Below are 20,731 nucleotides of genomic sequence, written 5' to 3'. Positions count from 1 at the left end.
AGGTGGCAAAAGATAAAGGGCAGAAGTGTGGCGGTTGGTAGCCGGGTGGCAGGGCAAAAGTCAGCTAAGACAGCTCCCTCCAGGGCAGACAGGTGCTGGGCTGGCTGGTAGCGGGGTGCTCCCGCCTGGTCGAGGTGGCCCTAGAAATTCCAACCGTCTCGAGAGCCCGGAGCAACAACGTCGTGGAAGATTGGGCGCAGGCGAAGGGCAGCAGGTTGATGTTTGCACGAGAACTGAAGTGTGTTTGATTGGCAGCTGCTGGCCAGAAAGATGCCAAGAGGGTGGAAACCATCCCCAAAGCAGCAGCAGTCGGCACGGGGTGAGGGCTAGGTTGCTCCCCCGCTTCGCCGCATGTCGCCCCTTGAGGAAGACCGAGGGCCCACGTTTGCAGACCTAGGGGTCACGCGGAAGGCGCTCCAGGCGGCTCTCCTCCTGCTCGGACCTCAGTGGGAACAGCTCCTGGAGGCCTGCTCGAGCCCGCCTCTCCGAGGAGCCTCCCCCAGGATTGGGGAACGTCGCATTCTAGCTCCCTCCCGCCGCCCCGGGGCTCGGACGAGAGGAAACCGCCCGGCCGCGACGGCCCGGAGGCGCACGTTTTGGAGCCGACGGCCGGCCTGGCCGACCGCGGAATTCCCCGCGGGGGTGGCGCGCCCAGGCGGGGCCAGGGTCCGAGGGCCGGGGCGCGGCGCTGGGGGCCGGGCGGCCGCGCCAGGAGGTCCGGCCGCGAGCGTGACCTCACGGGGAGGGGCCAGCGCGTCGGGCCCGGGCTCGGAGCCTAGAGCGGGGAGTGCAGCGCGCAGCCGGAGCCCGAGGAACGCACGCCGCGGCCCGATGGAGCGCTACAAAGGTGAGGACGCGCAGTCAGGGCACAGGGTACGGGCGCGGCGCGGGACTAGGGCTGGGGTGGCACCCGCGGGACTCAGGTGAGCGGAGCCTGCAGTCCCCGCCCAGCCCGGGCGGAACAGGGGCGGCCGCGGACCGGATGGTGGGGTCTTAGGTGCCCACCACGGCTCCTGCCAGCTGATCCTCCCGCGCGCCGCGGGTGGGGCCGTTCACCTGTTGGAGTAGAGAGGGTGCACCTGGAGACCCCCATCCTTGCCCTGGTGCCGGGGACCGAGAAAGCCCCGAGGAAGGCAGGAACCGTGCCGCGCTGCTGGGGGTAATGGGCGAGTCGTCGGGTGTTCTAGCACGGGCGTTAGCCGCGGTGGGGAGCTTCCTGGAGACCCTGGGAAGGAGCTCGCGCGGGCGATGAGCTTGGGCGGTGGGGCGGGTGCGCAGTTCTGCTCCGGGCTTGGCGGGGCCGCCCCAATCGTCTGGCGGCTGGGGAGCCGTTTCTCCAAGTCCTAAGAAGGGGAGAGAATGGGGGGTTGGGGGCCGAGCAGGGTGCCCGGCAGGTGGAGCGCGCGGAGGCGTCCCAGCCGCGCGCGGGTTTAGCCAGCGCGCAGCTGGGCTAGTTTGGGATTTGGCTAGGTCCGGGATCGTGGCCAAACCCTGGTGGGCGGGTTGGCCGGCCCCGGATATACCGGGTGCCCAGCTTGCACCCGTGCTCCGAGTCCCGGGTGGAGTCTTGAAGCCTAGGGTTGCACATCCTTTGAAAAAGGTGCCCAGAGAGCTGCCCCTTAAAGGGGACGATGCGGGCGCCCCCACCCCCTTTCTTTTGGGAAAGCCTTTGTATTGCTTTTGCAGGATTTGTCTCTGGTAAACCTGCGAGAGGAAATACTGTTTCTGTACTTGCTTTCCCCTGGGAGACAGTAATAAAGTGGAACGCTCAGATTCCCAAGGAATGTCATTCCCGGTGCTTTCTCGTGTCTGAAACTGACATAAAAGGGACCTGCGGGACCGGCTTTAGCTCCCCTAAATTAGTCGTGTTTTGACTTTTTGAATCACTGCTGTTTCTCTTCTGGGTCACCAGTGGGGACCAAAGATGTAAATGCTAGGTACTGTTCGCATATAAGGCAAGGGCCTTTGCCAAAAGCAAGAGAGCCAGCTGTGGGGACAGGGTTAAATTAGCTGGCCACCTTCAATTTCTTTCTGTGAACCCTCCCTGTAGTCTCTGTCACATTTGTAACTGGGTGTTTTTGTTGTCTCAAGTTCTGCTGGGATCACATCGGTTTTGTGCCTGAGCGACTGAATGCGTCCCTTTTGCAGTCTCAACTCTTAAGGAAGCCACAGCCCCTCTCCTTCTAAAATGGCAGCTTGCCACTCCCTCCCCTCCCCTGGCCCCTCCGCCCTTTGGGAGGGACCCTCTCGGGAATTCAGGCCTCAAGTTGCATCTGACCGGAAGTGCTGGCCTCTGGGGTCCCAGCTAGCTCTGCCCTGAATTGTGAAGCTGCGGGGGACGTAGCTCAGGGGCTGAGGGTCTTGATCGTAAGCCACTTTCTAAAATCAGCATATTAATCTTTATGAGCTAAGGCAAAGATAACATTTGGGCTCTTCCTTCCAAATGCCCAGTTATTATCAGAAGGTTGTTTTAATAGCTTTTGACTTTGTCTCTTGACTTGAGAAAGTGTTCTTGGTTATCTTTTTCTCTTGGGAGCTTCAAATTCTCCCACCCTCAGAGGATCAGTGAGCTGGCTTTTTGCCAACTGAAGGAGCTGTAGTTTCCAGTTTCGGGTGTTTATGTTTTGGGTAACACATGTATCTGCCTCATCATTTTGCAGTAAATCAGACACCGGGATGAGTGGGTAGACTTGAGAATTATCTAGATTGCAGAGCACTGAGCCAACTCATCAGTGTTTGACTGGAGAGAGAAATCTCCCTTCATCTCAAATCTCCCTGGTGTCATGCTGCTAGTATTTGTATCACATCTTTCAGCCAAGGAGCTTGGAGATTTCACTCTCCCACTCCGCCCACGTAAAATTGGAGGTTCTCTTGAGATGCAGGTAAACAGTGCTTTGAACACTCCTGGAACTGAAGAGTTGGTCTGTGGAAAATTAAAGGCAATTAACTAGTGAAACTCTCCAAGTTAACCCGTGAAACACTGATTAAGAGTCTTCCTCTTTTTTTTTTTTTTAAAGTAAACCTGAATAATTACTCAGTGACTAGGTACTGGTGTTTTCACAACAAAGGTAGATGGAAAAGTAAGGTTTACTTGGGCTCTCAGAACATAGATAAAAGTTGTAAAGAAAAGAATTCTTATTCTTTGGGACACTTTCATTTGTTAAGTACCTTATTCTGTGTCCAAATTCCCAACTTTCAGCTCCCCCTACCAAATAGGTAGAATGCCCCATCAGTCTCCAGATTCTCAAAGGTTTTCTCTCATTTGCAACTCTTATAAAGCAGTTGATATAGGAGAAATTATCTGTTCATGTTCTCAGACCAAAAAAACCAAAACCAAACCCGTTGCCTTCGAGTCAATTCTGACTCATAGCGACCCTATAGGACAGAGGAGAACTGTCCCATAGAGTTTCCAAGGAGTGCCTGGCGGATTTGAACTGTTAACCTTTTGGTTAATAGCCATAGCACTTCACCACTACTCTACCAGGGTTTCTCAGCCACCTTGTTATTGTACATGCTTCCAAACTAGTTTATCCTTTTTAGGTTTGGGGCTGATCTCCCATTGTACAGTAGGATGAAAAGAGATGTCTGAAGCGAAAGGGTTTTTGGACTATCACCCTGTGTATACGGCAGCCATCTCCAGACATTCTTCCCAGTCCCTTCCAAGCCATTCTGCTAGACAGCCATGGCTCTCTCAAGCAAACACAAGGGACATGTGGGCAGTCTCTTCCCAGAGAAATGGAACTTTTATGAGAGTTGTCCTAAAAAGTTATGGTAAAGTTACTATATCTTGTATGAAGATCTCTTTGGTGTTATCCTTATAAAAAGTCAGACTGCGTGTGTGTATCAAATCCTACAGGGTTTGTAGGCAAGGGTCTTGGAAAGGTTCCATCTTTGGGTGTTCACATTTTTATGACTTGGATAGGGCATCCTTGTATCACTGTGCATGAGCCCATTGGCAGAACTCACACCATGTGGTCCGAATCCTGGTTCCTACAGCTCTTGCAGCTGGTGAGTGTGTCCAGGGCCAAATGTAACTGACCTCCTCTCTGGAACGCACTTGGAATGTCCATGCTGAAGCTTCCTGAAGTTGCATCATATTTGGATCCAAATCACCATGGGTTGAGATACTCAGACTTTAATTTGGATCACAGTAATTGGTTGCAGTTCTTTTCCTGTGTTCTTGTGTGTCTAAGTCTGATTCCCTTTATCCTGAGAGAGGGCACTTAGCTCTCCACCTCCTCCTGTGAAGAGTCAAGCCAGGAAAAAGATTTGAGAGCTGATATGGGAATCCTGAAGTCTGTGGTCAAAGGAAGATCTGAAAAAGAACAACTAATTAAAAAGAGATGGACAAATTGATCATGTTCATTTCACTTTCAGGAATCATCCAGATTTGTCATTTTTCCATCCCTAGGAGCTCAGATTTTTCTATGTTGAGCTTCTACCTAAGGCAGTGGTTCTCAACTTTAGCTGCATCTGGGAGGCATCTGGGACCTTTAAAAAAATATGGACACATAGGCCCCGCCTAAGACATTCTGATTTAGTTGGTATGGAGGTGAGCACCGGCCCTTGTAGTTTTAAGTCTCCAGGTGATTCTAATCTGCCAGAATTGAGGCCCATTGACCCAAAGATATTTCCTTAAAAGAATGAAATGACAAAATGGAAAAGAGATGAGCAGTTGTATTACATACCTTCCTCACCTGGGCAGTTAAAGCAAGTGTGGAGTGAAAATGGTACCCACTTCATACGCAAATGATAGGCCTTAACCAAATCTTATAATACCTGCAGAAATCTGGTGTAATTCACCATAAGCGATTATAGGCTTTAAGAGGCTATGGGAACACTGCTTAAAAACATTCTCAAATGTGATGCTTTCGAATCCTAAACTTGGGGTTTATTCACTGCTGCACTTGACCCTGAAGCCCTCCTGACTCTGAAGCTCTTTGTGTGGGAGCCTCAGTGCTTTGGCAATGAAATGGTCTCGGATGAAAATGTTGAGAGGTCACCTTTGGTGCTGAAAGGCCAGGTCAGGGCGGGAGAATGGGAGAATTCTGCTTTGGGCACTTCCCCTCTTCTGAAGGGTGGGCAGTGCTGAGAACTGGGCTGGTTCCAAGCACAATTAAAGGGCCAGGAAGGGGGAAAGGAGCTTCAAAGCTTCGGAAGCTCTGCCGGTTTTCTTCCAAATCTCTTCAGTGATGGGAAATGTTTCTCTAAAGACTTCTGTCATTTAGAGAAGGGAGACTTTTCCCAAACCCAGGGAGGATGGCGTCTTTTGTCCAGAGCCCAGGCTGACATGAAGGAGAACAGTCAGGGTGTAATGAAGAAAATAGTGACTCGGGAACCAATCTGCCTGTTCTGTTCCCTTGGGTGAGTCACTAACCAGTCCAGGCCTCAGTGTCCCTGTATTAAGGTCCCAAAGCTTCTGTAACAAAGCACCAAAAACTAACTAGGTGACTTAAATCCCAGAAATGTATTCTTTCCCGGTTCTGGAAGCTTGAAGTCCACAATCAAGGTGTTGGCAGGGCCATGCTTTCTCTGAAGGCACTAAGAGGAGAATCCTTCCTTGCCTCTTCAGCTTCTGGTGGCCCCAGGCATTCCTTGGCTTGCAGCTGCATCACTCCAGTCTCTGCTTCTGTCTTCACATGGTCATGTTCTCCCCGGTGTCTGTGTGTTCACAAGGCCTTTTTGTAAGGACAGTAGTCATTGGATTTAGGGCCCACCCTAATCCGGTAGCAGGGCACAGTTAGTGCACCACAGTCATCTAGAAAACACCCTCCAGGGTTCCTCCGTTGGACCTTCTGAGGACTCCTGAGTGCTAGTTGCTCTGTGGTCACTGAGGACTCTTTGGAGAGAGGATGTGTCTTGGGAGGAGAGGGAAGTGAGGGAGGGAATGTGGGTGGGTAGCCCAACAAAGGTCAGTTTAGGACTGTGATTTTTATAAATAAAACCAATTTCCTGTTGAGAGTTGAAGAGCGGCAGACTTAGTGGGAACGAGAATGCCGTAGGCCATGTGAGGAATTTGATTCTCAAGGACTTTTGTGTGAAAGCAGCTCCAAAGATTGTGAATTAAACCCAGAATGATCCTCTGAACCACAGTGGATTGTTCACTCCCATTCCAGAGACAGGTCACCTGAGGCTTACAGAGATTAGACAGCGACTCAGAGTCAGAAACAGGATACAGTGTCACTGAGAACTGAGTTTCTAAGGGATCGAATTCTGTTCTCATACCACCAAGGATTTATTTATAAAGAAGTGTTCAAAGCCACTTTCAGACCCATCCCCTTGTCATCAGTATTCCTTTAGCCAGCAACGGCCTGGCCGCTCAGTGAAAATGTTCCTCCTCTTCTGTGAAGCCTTCCCTGACTTCTCCCATATTCCCTCAGTACTTTTTTGTATAGCCCCATCCATGACTGGCACACAGTGTAGTTCTTGTTAGTTGCTGTTGAGTTGCTTTGATTCATGGTGAATTTTTTTCATGTGGTAGAGTAGAACTGCTCCATAGGGTTTTCTTGGCTGTAATCTTCATAGAAGCAGATCTCCAGGCCTATCTTCTGCAGTACCACTGGATGGGTTTGAACCACCAACCTTCAGGTTCATGCCCAGCCGAGCCCAGTGCCGTCAAGTCGATTCCGACTCATAGCGACCCTAGTCAAGTGCAAATTCATTGTTCCATCTAGGGCACATAGTAGGTACTCAACAAATATTTGTTGAATTAATATCACATTATGATTAAATGCTGAACTTCCCCTTCCAGCAGGGACTTTGTCTTTTTCCTCCAAGTGTCCTTCCCCAGCAACTGGTGACTTGAGACGTGCTTGGGGAGTGAGTGAATGAGTGAATTCCAGGCAAAAGGAGCACATCCTCTGGCCCCCCAGGGGCAGATCTGATTCACAAAAGGACATGCAGCAAAATCTCAAAGCCAAATTCTGGAAGTGGAGATGAAACCCTGCCCTGGCCACCCTGGGTGTCCCCGACTTGAGCCTTGTTTCTGTCTGTTGCAGCACAGAGCTGTTGCTGTCTGGTGGTACAGAGAAGGATCCTGCAGGTTTCTGCTTGTGAGTATGAGCCTGCCTGTGCCCTCTGCAGCAGCTCATCAGCCCCAGTGCTCCCAAGGGCGCAGACCTGGCTCGGCCCATGCTCTGGGTGGATGGGTGAGGAGCTCATGGAGCTGGATGCTGGCCTGGGTGCTCAGGGGCTCAGGGTTCTAATCTGGCCTTTGCCACTAACTTGCTGTGCGACCTTGGGCAAGTCAATTAATGTCTCTGGGCCTTGTTTCCTCATCTGCAAAAGTGAGGATAATGACTACTAACCTGCCTCACAGGCCTGCTGGTGGAATCTGGGCTTCTAACTGGCTCCTTTTTCGTTAGAACCCGTGCTGAAAATTTGCATTTCTAACAAGTTCCCAGACAATGCTAATGCTACTGGTTAGGGACCAGTTCTGAGAACTATTAGTAGAGCAGTGGTTCTGAAAATGTATTATACATAAGAACCACCCAGGGATCTTGTTAAAGTGTAGATTCTGATTTGGTATATGTGGGGTGGAAATGTAAATTCTCAGCAGGGGTTCAGACCAGAATGAACTGATTTGAAGCTCCTGGGTGGACTACCTTGTAAGGGCTACAGGTAAATACTTGGAGAAGGGGAGATGTCGAATTGAGTCAGGGAAGCAGGTGCCCTGAAACCTCTGTGATGTGGTCCTGACTCCACCAGGCCCTGCCTTCTCTGTGGGGGTCCTTGCAGTTGATTTGGGCACCACCTGTGGCCATCACCTGCTTTTTGAAGCTACTGGGAGCTCTAAGTCATGGATTCTCAGCCAATTCCCAGGGATCCAGCTTCTCAGAGACAATATCTATGTATTCACGTCTTATGCCATCTAGAAAGGAAATAGGTGAGCAGTTGGCTCATTCTTCAGCCTTATGTGTGAAGCCACCTCCTGGTCCTACCTGCCTTTTCTTTGATGTCTCAATACATTTATATAGGCGAAGCCCTTAAAATCTAACAAGAACTTTGAGCTCTTTCCTAATTGTCTTTTTTTTTTTTAATGAACTCATTTCAAAGATTTTATTTAACTCCTTAGTTAAAGAGGGGACCAGCAAGATGCTACAACCAATTCTAAGAAGCATTCAAAGACTAGAGACATACAGGGAATAAGGCTTTCCGAAATGAATTCGCAAATAAATGCAAACGGTATATCTACAGGCAGTTATTGCATTCTGTCAAACACAGTCTGCTTTTCCATGGACAGGAATAATTTACATTGTTAATTTTCCACACCTGATGCAAAACAGTCAAAAGCCTGGAAGACAATGAAAGGCAGAGAGAACCTGAATGAATGGAGTTCTTTACTAATTTTATGTGGCTCTCACCATCTCCCTGGTTAGTCTCAGAACAACAACAACAACAACAAAACCCATTACCATGTTGACTCTGACTCATAGTGACCCTATAGAACAGAGTAGAACTGCCCCATAGGGTTTCCAAGGAGTGGGTGGTGGATTCGAACTGCTGACCTTGTGGTTAGCAGCCGTAACTCTTGACCATGGTGCCATCAGGGCTCCACTCTCCAAATTCCCCTTGATGGGGGAGGAGAAAACAGGAGCTGGCATGACCCTGGAGGGTGTTGCCCTGGACTGGTACAAAATCAGAAGGAGCACGCGGCACGTTCATGTTGCTTCTCCCTGTGGCAGTTGTAAGTGGGAGGAAGGAGTAGGGCGGGAGCTGGCTCCAACAGAAGCCCGGTTCTGCAGTTTCCCTCCAGTGGACTTCAAAGGCCCCTGCAGGCCTGGCGAAGTCTGGGGAGTGGTACAGCCGCCCAGCCCTCACTGATTGCAGCTCAGCTTCCTGCTTCAGATTAAACCAGGGGAGGATGGAGAGTCAGCTGTTAGCTCAGAGCGCAGTGACCTGCTGGCACCAGAGTGAAACTGAGCTGGGTGAGGTGCCCTCTTATGTCCCTCTCTCAGGTAGGGTGACCAGCTATCCTGGTTTGCCTGGAACTTTCCTATTATTAGCACTGAAAGTTCTGCCTCCTAAGAAAGCCCCTCATCCTGGGCAAACTGAGATAGAGGGTTACTCAAAGCCCTGAAATCAAGATTTCTTCCTTGTAGAGATGAACTGCTTGTTAGCTTTCGTTGAGTTGACCCCGGACTCACGGAGACCCCATGCCTGGTCCTGCACCATCCCTGTGATTGGTTGTGGATCAGATCATTGTGATCCATAGGGTTTTCACTGGCTGATTTTCGGAAGTAGATCACCAGGCCTTTCTTCCTAGTCTTAGTCCGGAAGCTCCATTGCAACGTATTCTGCGTCATAGCACATATGGATGGTGGTTGCGCATGAGGTGTAGTGGCCAGAAATCGAAGCCAGATCTCCCACGTAGAAGGCGAGAATTCTACCACTGAACCACCGAAGATGAGCTAGAGCCAGTCGCTTAATGTCTTTGGGAAGAAAGTAAATGTCTAAGTTTTAAAAGCCAGCAATTTATAACTAACTAGCAATACCCACCAGTATGCTATTTGAAGGAACCCAGACTCGAAAGCTATATATTAAGGTTCCTTTTATGTGACTTTCCAGAAGGCAAAACTACAGGGAAAGAAAACTTAGCCATTGTGGCTGAGGGTAGGGGATAGGGGCTGCTTACAGTGGGGTATGAGAGAAATTTTTGGAATGATAGAAATGTTTGATATCTTGATTGTGGTGGGAGTTAACATAGCTATATGTATTTGTCAAAACTCACAGAACTGTGTACTTAGGGCAGGGTTTTGCTGTGTATAAATTATACCACAATGAAGCTGCCAAAAAAAAAAAAAAAAAACTTAGCAGCTTGTGAGGCTGAGGTACAAGATGAAGAACTCATTAAGCCCGGGGTTGGTCATCATGGGTTATAAATAGAAGCTGAGGCCTTGAGGTGGTTGCTTCTGCAGTGGTGTTGGAGGTAAGTAGAAGCTGTTGTTGTTAGCTGCCATCAAGTCGGCTTGGCTCTGACTCTCGGTGACCCCATGAACAGCAGAATGAAACATTGCCTGGTTGGTCCTGCACCATCTTCACGGTTGTTGGTATGCTGGAGTCCATTGTTGTGGCCACTGTATTTTAAATGTCTTCCAACATAGGAGGCTCATCTTCCAGCACTATGCCAGTGTTTTGTTGTGATTCATAGGGTTTTCTTTGGCTAATTTTTGGAAGTAGATGGCCAGGCCTTTCTTTCTAGTGTTGAAGCTCTGCTGAAACCTGTCCACTATGAGTGACCCCGCTGGTATTTGAAATATCAGTAGCATAGCTTCCAGCCTAATAGCAACATGTAAACCACCATAGTACAGGAGGAGGAAAATAGAAGAGGGTGAAAAATTCTGGGACAAAACAGATCAAAGGCCCACGGCTTGTAATATCCTAAAATCCAGAGACTTTTCCATCAGGCACAAATGATGTGATGTTGGAAGTTCTCCCCCCATTTACTGAAACTGGAAGGCAGCGAAGGAGCAGCTCCCCTAAAGCCCAGGCGCTGGATGAGCCCAGGAGGGCTGTGGAATATCGGAATATTAGCTCTGGCTTTCCATCCTGGGAACTGCTGCTACGCACACATGGATCTAATGTATTGACTTTGGCAGTCTTTCTGCAAGTCTTTTTTTCCCCCTCCAATAAAGTTATTGAATTGGAATTGAGTACTCAAGTCTGCACCGTAATTATTTCCTGGTTGACTTTTTGTTTTTGGCAGTCCTGCTTGTCTATGCTAGCTGGGATTGATTTTGAGGGGGAAAAAAATCCATGATTTATGAAAATAATGCCCCTAGTCCCATGTGATATAAGGGGTCAGTCCTCTTGTTTTCAGGCTGGGAGAAGCCTCAAGTGCAGAATCACTGGCCCTCACTGTACCAGTTCAGGAGATGGGCTTTGGAATCCCATGGGAATGAAGGGCTGATACTCTGGTGACCCTATTGGACTCGTAAGATCTTGGTTGTTTCCATTTTTTAAAAATTCAAAACCAGTTGTCATCGAGTTCATTCTGACTCGTGGTGACCTCACGTGTTTTAGAGTAAAACTGTGCTCCAAAGGATATTCGATGGCTATGATCTTTCATAAGCAAATTGCCAGGCCTTCCTTCCAAGGCAACTCTGGGTGGATTTGAACTACCAACCTTTGCAGTTAGTAGCTGAATGCTTAAATGTTTGCACTAGCCAGAGACTCTAGACTCCATGCAGATTTAGCCTGTTCTTCAGGTGAACTTTCTTGGGCTTTGTGTCCTGGGGAACTGGGTCTTTGAGTCTTCATTAAGTACAGTGTGTTGGAATGCTGTGGAGCCCCTCTTCCCCTCCCATGAGGACCATATGGGCTGAGGTTGTGTTCAAGGATGATTTACGTGGAAAAGTTTCACCCCTGCAAACCCTCTTAATCACGAACAAATACAAGCCACTGGTCACTAAGGCAGGTCTGTTCCACCTCACCTGTTCCAGGATGGTCAGAGTAATAACTGGTGCAATGTTTAGTTCTAATTTAGCAGGACACGGCTGGACAGGAATGTTTGAAGTAAAACCACCCTGATGTTGTGTCAGGCCTGGCTTTTGTGGCTGCTTCAAAAAAAAAGTGGTTTTTTTTTTTTTTTTTTTTTACCTAAGAAGAGCCACGTTTGGGGCATCCCAAGGGCCCACTTCTAGAATGACTGCAGAGATAGGAAGGCTGCCTTATGCAAAGGAGAAGCTGGGGGCATGTGGGTGGGGGCACACTGGCATCCTTTTGGGTTGTTGAGACTGTCTTAGCCTTTCTGTCCTTATTAGACCAACAAGTAGAAATCCTGCCATTTCCTTCCATCCTCCCTTTTTTTCCTTCCTCAGTTTTTACACAACAGGATTTATTCATGTTCTCTCTAGTCAAGTCCCCAGATGGGGGGAGAAAAAAAGATTGTGTTGAATGAGCTCATTGTTTGGAGGTTTCACTGACTTATTTAATACCCACAGTCTTAGAACATACTGAGATGATCTACTAAAATTCAAATGGGGTCCTTTTAGAAAGGAACCCTGTTAAAGTGCTTGGTGTCCCTGGTATCAGGGCTGGGACCTACTGGGCAGCAAGTTTGTGTGGCACATCTCCTCTTACGGTCCTGAGTCTCCTCAGACAGAAAAGTTTTACAACCTCGGGTACCTTATTAGCCTGAGATGATCACCACTCTACTGCCCGTTGCATTGTCAGACCTGTTTTGTCTTCCCCTTCTGGCACATTCTTTGAAGAAATAAAGACGGATGCCACCATAAGGTATTACAGATAATAGAAGTCCCCTGTAATTTCTGCCTGGCAGTTTTCCTGCTCAAAAAGAAGACAAAGGGTGGTGAAGTAGTAGATCTTGGGCACCATGGGACCTTGCCAGCCATCCCATCTGGCCTAGCAACGAACAGCCTCACCCCTGCTGCTCGAATGCCTAGTTTGTACCTAGTGTGGTGTGGCTGGTCCTGGACAAATACTGGTGGAGGTGGATCGCTTAGCTTCTAGCATGTGTTAGAGATGGGGTTCCTATGATGGATGTTGCTGGAATTGTGGCTGAGGGTCATGGTGCGTGTGATGGTCCTGGGCAGTAAGTATTGCCTCAGTGGCTGTCACACAGTTGTGCTGTGACAGCTGCAGGTGTCTGAAGCTCATGGATATCCTCTGAGAGAGCCACTGCAGGTCCTGGGGCTGGGTGAGGTGCCTGTCTGTAGGGACAGTGGAAGCCTGTCTCTGGCTGTAGTCAGTGACATCCCAGATGCCCCAAAACTTTGCCTGTAGCCAAGCAGGCTGGGTCGATCACAAAACCATCATGCACAACGTGTTAGGTGTTCCAGGGCCCCTCTTGGTGGCCCCTGGGTGCACACCTCCTATACATATGCTCTCTTGGTCTCTTCTTTCAGCTGCTTGGTCCCCCCCCCCCCCACCCGCCACTTGATTTTCTCCTACTTTCTTACACTTTTCTTCCAGTTCTATCCAAGTCTCCTGGGTCTTGAGTCTAGAATAGGGATTCCCACTGAGAATCCAAGGCCAGAAAAGTCTGTGGTGGTCTCTGGCTCTCCTTTCTTGTAGCTGTGGCTTCACAGGAGGAGCTGGTGACCTCAGCGGCAGGTAGGGCCGGTGGGGCTGCTCTGAGCCCACGAGAAACATCTCCTTTCTTCTTGGAAAAGGAAAATCTGGTCTCCAGTGCTTCTGCTGCCTGAGAAGGTGTTGTTTCTCACGGTTGCTGCAAAGAATGCCGCCCTCCTCAACCTGCATGCCCAAACCATTTGCTCACCGTGGGATCTTGCCAGCCACTCCACCTGGCTTAGTACAGAGTAGTGTCACAGTGACTAGGATTCCCTGGAAAGGAGTTGTTTTCCTCTCTTTGAATCCTGAAAGCATTGTGACCTGTTAACCGTCAAGGGGTGGAATAAACAGTCCCAGCCCTTTGTGGGCTCCTCCCACCACCCTCCAAAGCTCGTTGGAAATTAGTATCAGAGGAAGGATTGGCATCCGTACAGGGGAGCATGAGAACGTCGCCATTGTTTGGATTAAAGTTTCAAACATGAAGGCTTAACATTGACGAAAATAATTTTTTCCCATTGACCTCCTGGCTTCTCAGCGGGCAAGTGTCCATCTCCCGCCCAGCTGAAATTGGTTTGGTGTAAGTAATTGTAAACAGTTCTGGCTGGGAGCAGAGCTCCGAGAGTTATGGGATCCAGGTGCCACTCCCAGGCTCACCATGCACTGGCTCCCTCGAGAGTGGGAAAGGCCATTTGGTTCTCAGGGAGAATTTCAGCTGTTGCTTTTTAGATCAAATGCTTCTGAGGCATGGCTTCCTGCCTGCCCCCATCTCCACCCACAGGTCTCTTTTTACAACTGAAAGAGACTTTGGGATTCTAATGTATTAGTATACCAACAGTCGAGAAGATGGTGCAGGACCAGACAACGTTTTGTTCTGTTGTTCATAAGGTCACCACGAATCGAGGGCAACCAACAGCAACAACAATTTATTAGTAAATCTCTTAGTTTGTGGGTTTTGCTTCTCTGACCCCGAGGCAAGGGTGTGGATCCCTGAAAGCCTTCAAGGATGCTGGGAGGCACTCAGCTGTTGGTGGTTGACGATATGAAGGAACCAGCAGCCCACATTCTCTAGGTGAGAACTTGGGGCTCACTGTTGCGGGCAAGAGTGTGGCTTCAGGTCAGGCTCAGCCTCATTTCTCGGCTATATTGGACTTCTACTTGGGACTCCCGTGGTCCTTTGTAGGTGGGAGCCTGTAGTTCTAAGTAGGAGGCCTCAAGACAGTGTAGCTGATTTTGGGCAGTTAACTACCACTCTTGGGAAAACAGCTCCCTTTCTCTAGTGATAGAGTTGGAAGCCGTCTTAGAGCAAAGGTGGTCAGAGATGATGTTGGAAAACACCTCTGGTAGGTGGAGCCCCAGGGTGGCCCAAACAGTTAAGTGCCTCTCTACTGAGTGGAAAGATTGGTGGTTCTATCCCACCCGGAGGCACCTTGGATGACAGGAAACAGTCTTGAAAATCTTAGGAAGCAGTCTACTTTGACACACATGGGATCTCCATAAGTTGGGATTGACTCAACGGCAATGAACAACAACAGGTAAGAGGGATGTGGGGAGCACCTGTCTCAGGAGCTCGGTTTCATCTCTCCTCTTTGCAGGTCTAAGCATACCCAGCTTGTGGGGCTGCTGTAAAGGGAGGAGAAGTGAAGGGCATTCATTTCACAGACTGAAGGTACGACTGGGACTGTGTGTGTGTTAGGGGAGAGGAGGAGGGCCAGGTGAAGATCAGCCCCAAAGGATAAAAATTGCTGTCCTAAAAAGATTCATTTCCCTGTGAGGGAAGGTGGAGGCAGCTTGGGGGAGAGAAAGCAGGAGTGCCAAGAGACCTGGTTCTCTGGGGTGCGGTGACTTAGATTTCTCTGTAACTTCTTCTAGGCCTTAGTATTTGGCTGCCGTGTGTCTGCATGTGGATTTCTTCTTTGACTGGGAAAAAAAATCAGGACAGTCACGCGGCTGGAAGTGAAATAATTCTCTACAAATAGCTTTTTTTTTCTAAATTGCCATTATTGAGTGTGAAAATGGTTTGGATTCAGGAGGAAACAGCTGGCCAACAGATATCCTGGTGGGGCCTTGGGTAAGATTCTGCTGTGCCACTAATGGCTTTATCTGCACACTTGGCAGTTGAGGAATTTTGTGGCTGAGAACTTTCATCGAGGCAGGAGAAGCAGCAGCCTCCAGCTGAGGCTGGGAAGTTTCACTTCTTTTCAGACAAACCAGACCTGTTCAATGGATGTCTCCGATCTGCCTTGATAGTTGCACTTGGATGCCATGGGCCCTTTTCTTTATAGAATCTTCTGTCCATAGGCTTCTCTGAGACTTTGGTGCATTGCTGCCATAGCTAAGGTGAGCCCAGATGGTTAGGTCCCTGAACCAAACTCTCTTCCTTGAGTATAGCTGGTGGTATCTAGCACACCTTGCCAGTGGCTATGGGGGAGCAAGGAAGAGTGATGTCCCCTTGTACTACACTGAGGAGAACCTGAGCCCCTTCTGTGTGACCCATTCCAACTTGTCCAGCCTCTGTAGCCAACTCTTACCTCACTCTATGCCCCAGCCATACTGGGCTCCCCAGAGTTCCCCGGATTGGGCTTTTGCACGTGCTGTTCCATTTGCCTGGCTGGAACTTCTCTGTCAGGATTTGGCTCAGCCTGGACACCTTGACCACCACCCCCTTGAAATCTTCTTAACCCCCTTGCTGCACCTTGCACAACTCCCCGGGGCCGTGGTTCCTGTGTCTGTTACAGTTGATGGAAGGTCTGTATTCCTACTAGGCTGTAAGCTGCGTAAGGGTCCAAAGGCATTCTTCTTCCTTGGGTCTACAGCACCTAACTCAATGTGTGGTATATTGTGAGTACTCAAGAAATAGGAATTGAATGATTGTGAAATGGTTGCTGTTCTCAGGTTTTCTTGGATTTCGATTACATCAAAGTTACGGTTTTCTGTTCCCCAGTAGACACCTCAGACAAAGTTAGTAGGCAGCTGTTGTGGAAAGGAGGACAGTAGGAATGGATAGAGGGTATGGAGCCTGTTTACAGTTGAGGACGACTCCAAGCTAACACACATCAGAAGAGATGCTCCAGCCCCTTTGGTCATCAGAGACATGCGAACCAACCAGCTACCCCATGGGCTGGCCGAAGGGAGGAAGACGCGTGCTGGCAGGTGTTTGCAGGGAGATTGAAACTGATATGGGGACTGCAGGCTGGTGCAGTCAACTTAGAGAGTTACTGGACTTGTCTAGTCACACTGAGGACATACTTACCAGAAATTCGCAAAGAAATGTTTGCATGGGTCCGTGAGGGGCCAGTTCGAGGATGTTCTCGGCAGCATTATTTGTGGTGATGGAGAGCTGGAAGCAGTCTAGGTGTCACCTAGGAAAGTGGACAGGTCAACTGGCAGATCACATCCTAGGTCATTGAGCAGCAGTAGAAGCAGTAGGTTAGATGCCCATTCAGAACACAGGTGGATCTTGAAAGCATAGTGCTGACCGGAAGATAAGAAGCAGATGAGGACATTTAGTGATAGTCTTTACAGCCATGAGAAATTCATAAAGCATGGGGCGGGGGGGAGTTTAAGTTAATGGTAATGAAACAACTAGAACAGAAATATATGAGAATGTTGACATAAAGTGTGAAGACTGTAACCAATGTCACTGATCATTATCATTATGGCTTGAAATTTGGAGTGGGCTTTGCTGTGTATAGTTTCGCCAAAAATAAAATATTAATTAAAAAAATGTATAAAGTAGTACCGATCAAACAGGAGCACACCCAAGCATCTTGGTGGGGAGAGGGGCACAGGGTAGAGGAATAAAAGGGAATTTGTAAAAGTTTACCCATAGTCTGTTGTTACAAAACCAAACCGAACCAGTTGCTGCGGAGTTGACGCTAACTCATGGCGACCCCAGGCACGTGAGAGTAGAGCTGTGCTCCGTAGGGTTTTCAATGACTCATACTTCAGAAGTGGATCACTAGGCCCTTCGGCGACCCCAGGCACGTGAGAGTAGAACTGTGCTCCGTAGGGTTTTCAGTGACTGATACTTCAGAGGTGGATCACTAGGCCCTTCTTCCGAGTTGCCTCTGGGTGGCCTCAATCCTCCAGCCTTTCAGTTAGCAGCCAAGCACATTAATTATTTACACCGCCCAGGAACTCCTTTGTTGATACCAGAATCCTACAGAGAGTTCTGGCTGGAAGCAGAATTTGGTGTAGTGAGGACAACACCAGAAGCTCAAGCAGAGTGCTGTGGAAAGATGGGAGAAGGGGAGAGGCAGTCCCTGTGGTTATTTTCCTGTCATTACCTGTTTCTTTCTCATGGTCCGAATGTCGTTTATTGAAAGCTCTTTCTTCTAGCTGTTCTTCATCCGGCCCATCTTTTTACTGACAATGCTCACTTTCTGCCCCACCCCTCTGGACTGTGTTCCCAACCCCTGGGTCCACTGGATGTGGATACCTCAAGTGCTGGGACAACACAAATCCTTATTTCTGTGTCTTCAAGTTCAAGCGTCAGCCCTAGGGTCCTTCCCACTTCAAAGGATCTGTGATTTTGTAATAAACTTTCTGAAGTCCTTAAATAGCCCCTTTGCAGGTGCACCAGCCCTGAAAAGTAAGAGGGAACAGGAAAGCTGGTAATAGGGAACCCAGGGTTAAGAAGGGAGAGTGCTGATATGTCATGGGGTTGTTAACCAATGTCATACAACAATGTGTGTACTAACCGTTTGATGAGAAACTAGTTAGTTCTGTAAACCTTCATCTAAAGTTCAATAAAAATATGTATATAAAAATAAACAAAAATAATAAATAGCCCCTTTGCATGGGAGAATGTTCGAGTATTCACACAGCAGACGTTTTTTAAGCTTTACTATGTGCTAGGTGTTGTCTAGGTGCTGAGATAAAGCTGGAACAAGGTTGACGAGGCTCCTGTCCTCCTGGAGTTTTCTTTCTAGTAGAGGAAACCAGATAACAAATAAGCAAACACAGTCCAAAGAAAGATAATTTCAGATAAACCAAACGAAACCTATTGCCGTTGAGTCGATTCCGACTCATAGCGACCCCATAGGACACAGTAGAACTGCCCTGTAGAGTTTCCAGGGAGTGGCTGGTGGATTCGAACTGCTGACCTTTTGGTTAGGAGCCAAGCTCTTAACCAATGAGCCACCAGTGCTCATAATTTCAAATAGTGGTAAGTAATATGAGAAAAAGAAAGTAGGACTTTGTGAGTAATGGGGTGTGGTGGGGACCAGCAGTAGCCAGGATGGTCAGGGAGAGTCTCTCCAAGGAGGTGACAGTTGAATTAAGACCTAAATGAAGAGGGGAAGCCAGCCATGTGGAGAACCAGGGGAGAGCGTTCCAGGCAGAGGGAACAGCCTGTGCAAAGGTTGAGGCCATCACGAGCTACAATGTTGTGTGTGTGTTGGGGCGGAACCTAGTTATTAAGAGGGAAGGTAGAGAGAGATGAGATTGGAGAACTGGGCCATACCAGGTAGCTTGGATCCTATTCTGTAAGTACTTCATCACCCTTGAAATTAATCTTCGCAGCTGCCTAGTCCAGTGGTCACTGCCTCTCACAAATGGGTAGGCCGCCACCAGATTGGATACCTTAAATTCCAAATAGTCTTTTTTCCACAGGAAAGATCCAAGCGTATCTTATAAGAATATCCTCCTCCAAACTTTTCTGAAGAGGTCGAGGTGTGACAGGCCTGTTGTAGTTTTCCACATTTTGCTGAAGGGGATTCTGACAGAGAGAGGGCACTGGGCAAGGTCATTGATGGCAGGTGTAGGACAGTTGTCTGAGATTCCAGAGTGCTGGTCCCATGTCCTTCCTACCGGGCAGAGCCAGTGAGTTCTGAACCACCCAATGTCTCCAAATTGCTTCTCCCTTGAAAAGGCATCATATGCTTTTTTCTCCTGTGTTCAGATTGTCTGAGATCTGTGTTTAGCTGTAGGGAATGGAATAATGGCGGAAAGTTGCAGAGTTGGACTTCATGCAAAGCTGGTTCATATGCAACTTACCCAACTTGGACATTTGTGATCTTGGGAAATTACTTAACCTTTCTGAGGCTCAGTTTCTCAGGGCCCGAATGTCATTTATTGAGAGCTCTTTCTTCTAGCTGTTCTTTATCCAGCCCATCCTTTTCCTGACAATGTTCACGTTCTGCTCTGGACTGCGTTTCCAATTCTGGGTCCACGGGATGTGGATACCTCAAGTGGTGAGACAGCACAGGTCTTCATTTCTGTGTCTTCGAGTTCAAGCACCGGCCCTAGAGTCCTTCCTATTTCAAGGGATCTGTGATTTTATAATGAACTTCTTGGAAGTCTTTAAATAGCCCCTTTGCTTGGGGGAATAACACAGCCAGCATTTTTTGAGCTTTATTCTGTCCCTTCCTTGGGGATTTGTAAGGTTGAGTGAAATCTTGTACTTACAGTCTTGGTGGCAGGTTCAGCTTGTGGGCAGAGCCCCAAAATGGTAATTATTGTTGGTGATGCGTGGTGATATGAAACAAGCTGTTGGGCTAAATTTGCTGTGAATCCACCGTGTTTATTTTTCTCACCTAAAACCTTTGCTTTTAGTAATGCTGCCATTTAGGCTGTGCGTGGGGAGGAAGAAAAGCTGCTTCACTGGTAAGAGTTGTTTCCTGCTTATGGACCCTCAGTACCTACACATTGTACTTCAATTAGCCATTTAATATCCTGAGCCTTGGTTTTCCCCTATATAATAATCACTGCTCTACCCAGGCCACAAGTTTGATGGGAAGATGAATGAAAAACTATGCATAAACGTGTTTGGAAAACTGCAAAGCACTAGGCAAATATAAAATCAACATTAGTTGCCATCAAGTTGATTCCCACTCATGGCGACCCTGTGTGTGTCAGAGTAGAGCTGTGCTCCATAGTATTTTCAGTGGCTGAATTTTTGGATCACCAGGCCTTTCTTCCAAGGAACCTCTGGGTGGACTTGAACTGCCAGCCTTTCAGTTAGCAGCCAAGTGGGATTGGGAACAGCAGTTCCAACCAAAGGCAAGGCCATAGTGCCACCAGTCACTTGCTAGCTGGCTCGTGGCTAATTTTTGAACCTTGGAGTGTTTATGGTCAGAAGACAGGCTCTCCTGGTCATGGAGGCCCAGGGCTGGTGGAATCGTGTTTGAGACTGATGAGATGAGTGATTAAATGCCGTATCACCATCCAGAGGGAAGTGAAGGCTCGTTAAGGGATTTGGTCAGGCTGGTGGAGTTCATTTCAGTCCTGCAGACAAAAGATCAGTGGTTACCAGAGACTGGGGGCTGGGAGAGTGGGGAGAAAGAAGGAAAAAAAAAAAAAAAATTCCAGTACCTTTTTATTTCAAAATACATTTCATTATTTATCCTCAGAAATATCCAGTGAGGGGTGTCAGCAGTCTTTTCATGGCCATGTTCTCCGTGGGATAACTGAGGCTAAAAACCTCTAACCCACTGCCATTGAGTTGATTCCAACTCATAGTGACCCCATAGGACAGTAGAACTGCCTCATAGGGTTTTCAAGGCTGTAAATCTTTATGGACACAAACGGCTACATCTTCTCTTCTGCAGGCCATCTGGTGGGTTCGAACTGCCAACCTTTTGACTAGCAGCTGAACTATGCTTTAACCACTGTGCCTCCAGGGCTCCTGTGACTGAGGCTAGGAGCCTTTAACTTAATATCACACAACTATTGAGTAGGAAACCCTGGTGTTATAGTG

At 48.4% G+C, this 20,731-nt stretch overlaps 1 protein-coding gene across 6 annotated transcripts in view; it reads left to right on the top strand.

The window, feature by feature from the left end:
- Positions 1–289: 289 nt before the first annotated feature.
- The window catches only part of AFAP1L2 (actin filament associated protein 1 like 2), a 123,347-nt gene continuing 102,905 nt past the window's right edge, over positions 290–20,731 (top strand). For 4 of the 6 annotated variants that reach the window (XM_049854956.1, XM_049854960.1, XM_049854955.1 and 1 more), the window contains exons 1-2: positions 290–847; positions 6,999–7,052. In XM_049854956.1, coding sequence (XP_049710913.1) covers positions 352–847; positions 6,999–7,052 — 550 coding nt within the window. In that variant the 5' untranslated portion in view covers positions 290–351. The remainder of the gene's footprint in view (positions 848–6,998; positions 7,053–20,731) is intronic. The other 2 variants (XM_049854959.1, XM_049854957.1) reach the window with 2 other exon arrangements.

The sequence above is a fragment of the Elephas maximus genome, chromosome 16 (genome assembly GCF_024166365.1).
Source record: "Elephas maximus indicus isolate mEleMax1 chromosome 16, mEleMax1 primary haplotype, whole genome shotgun sequence".
NCBI lineage: Eukaryota > Metazoa > Chordata > Mammalia > Proboscidea > Elephantidae > Elephas > Elephas maximus.
Note: the sequence above shows the minus strand (reverse complement) of the source record. Positions and strands in the feature narration are given on the sequence as shown.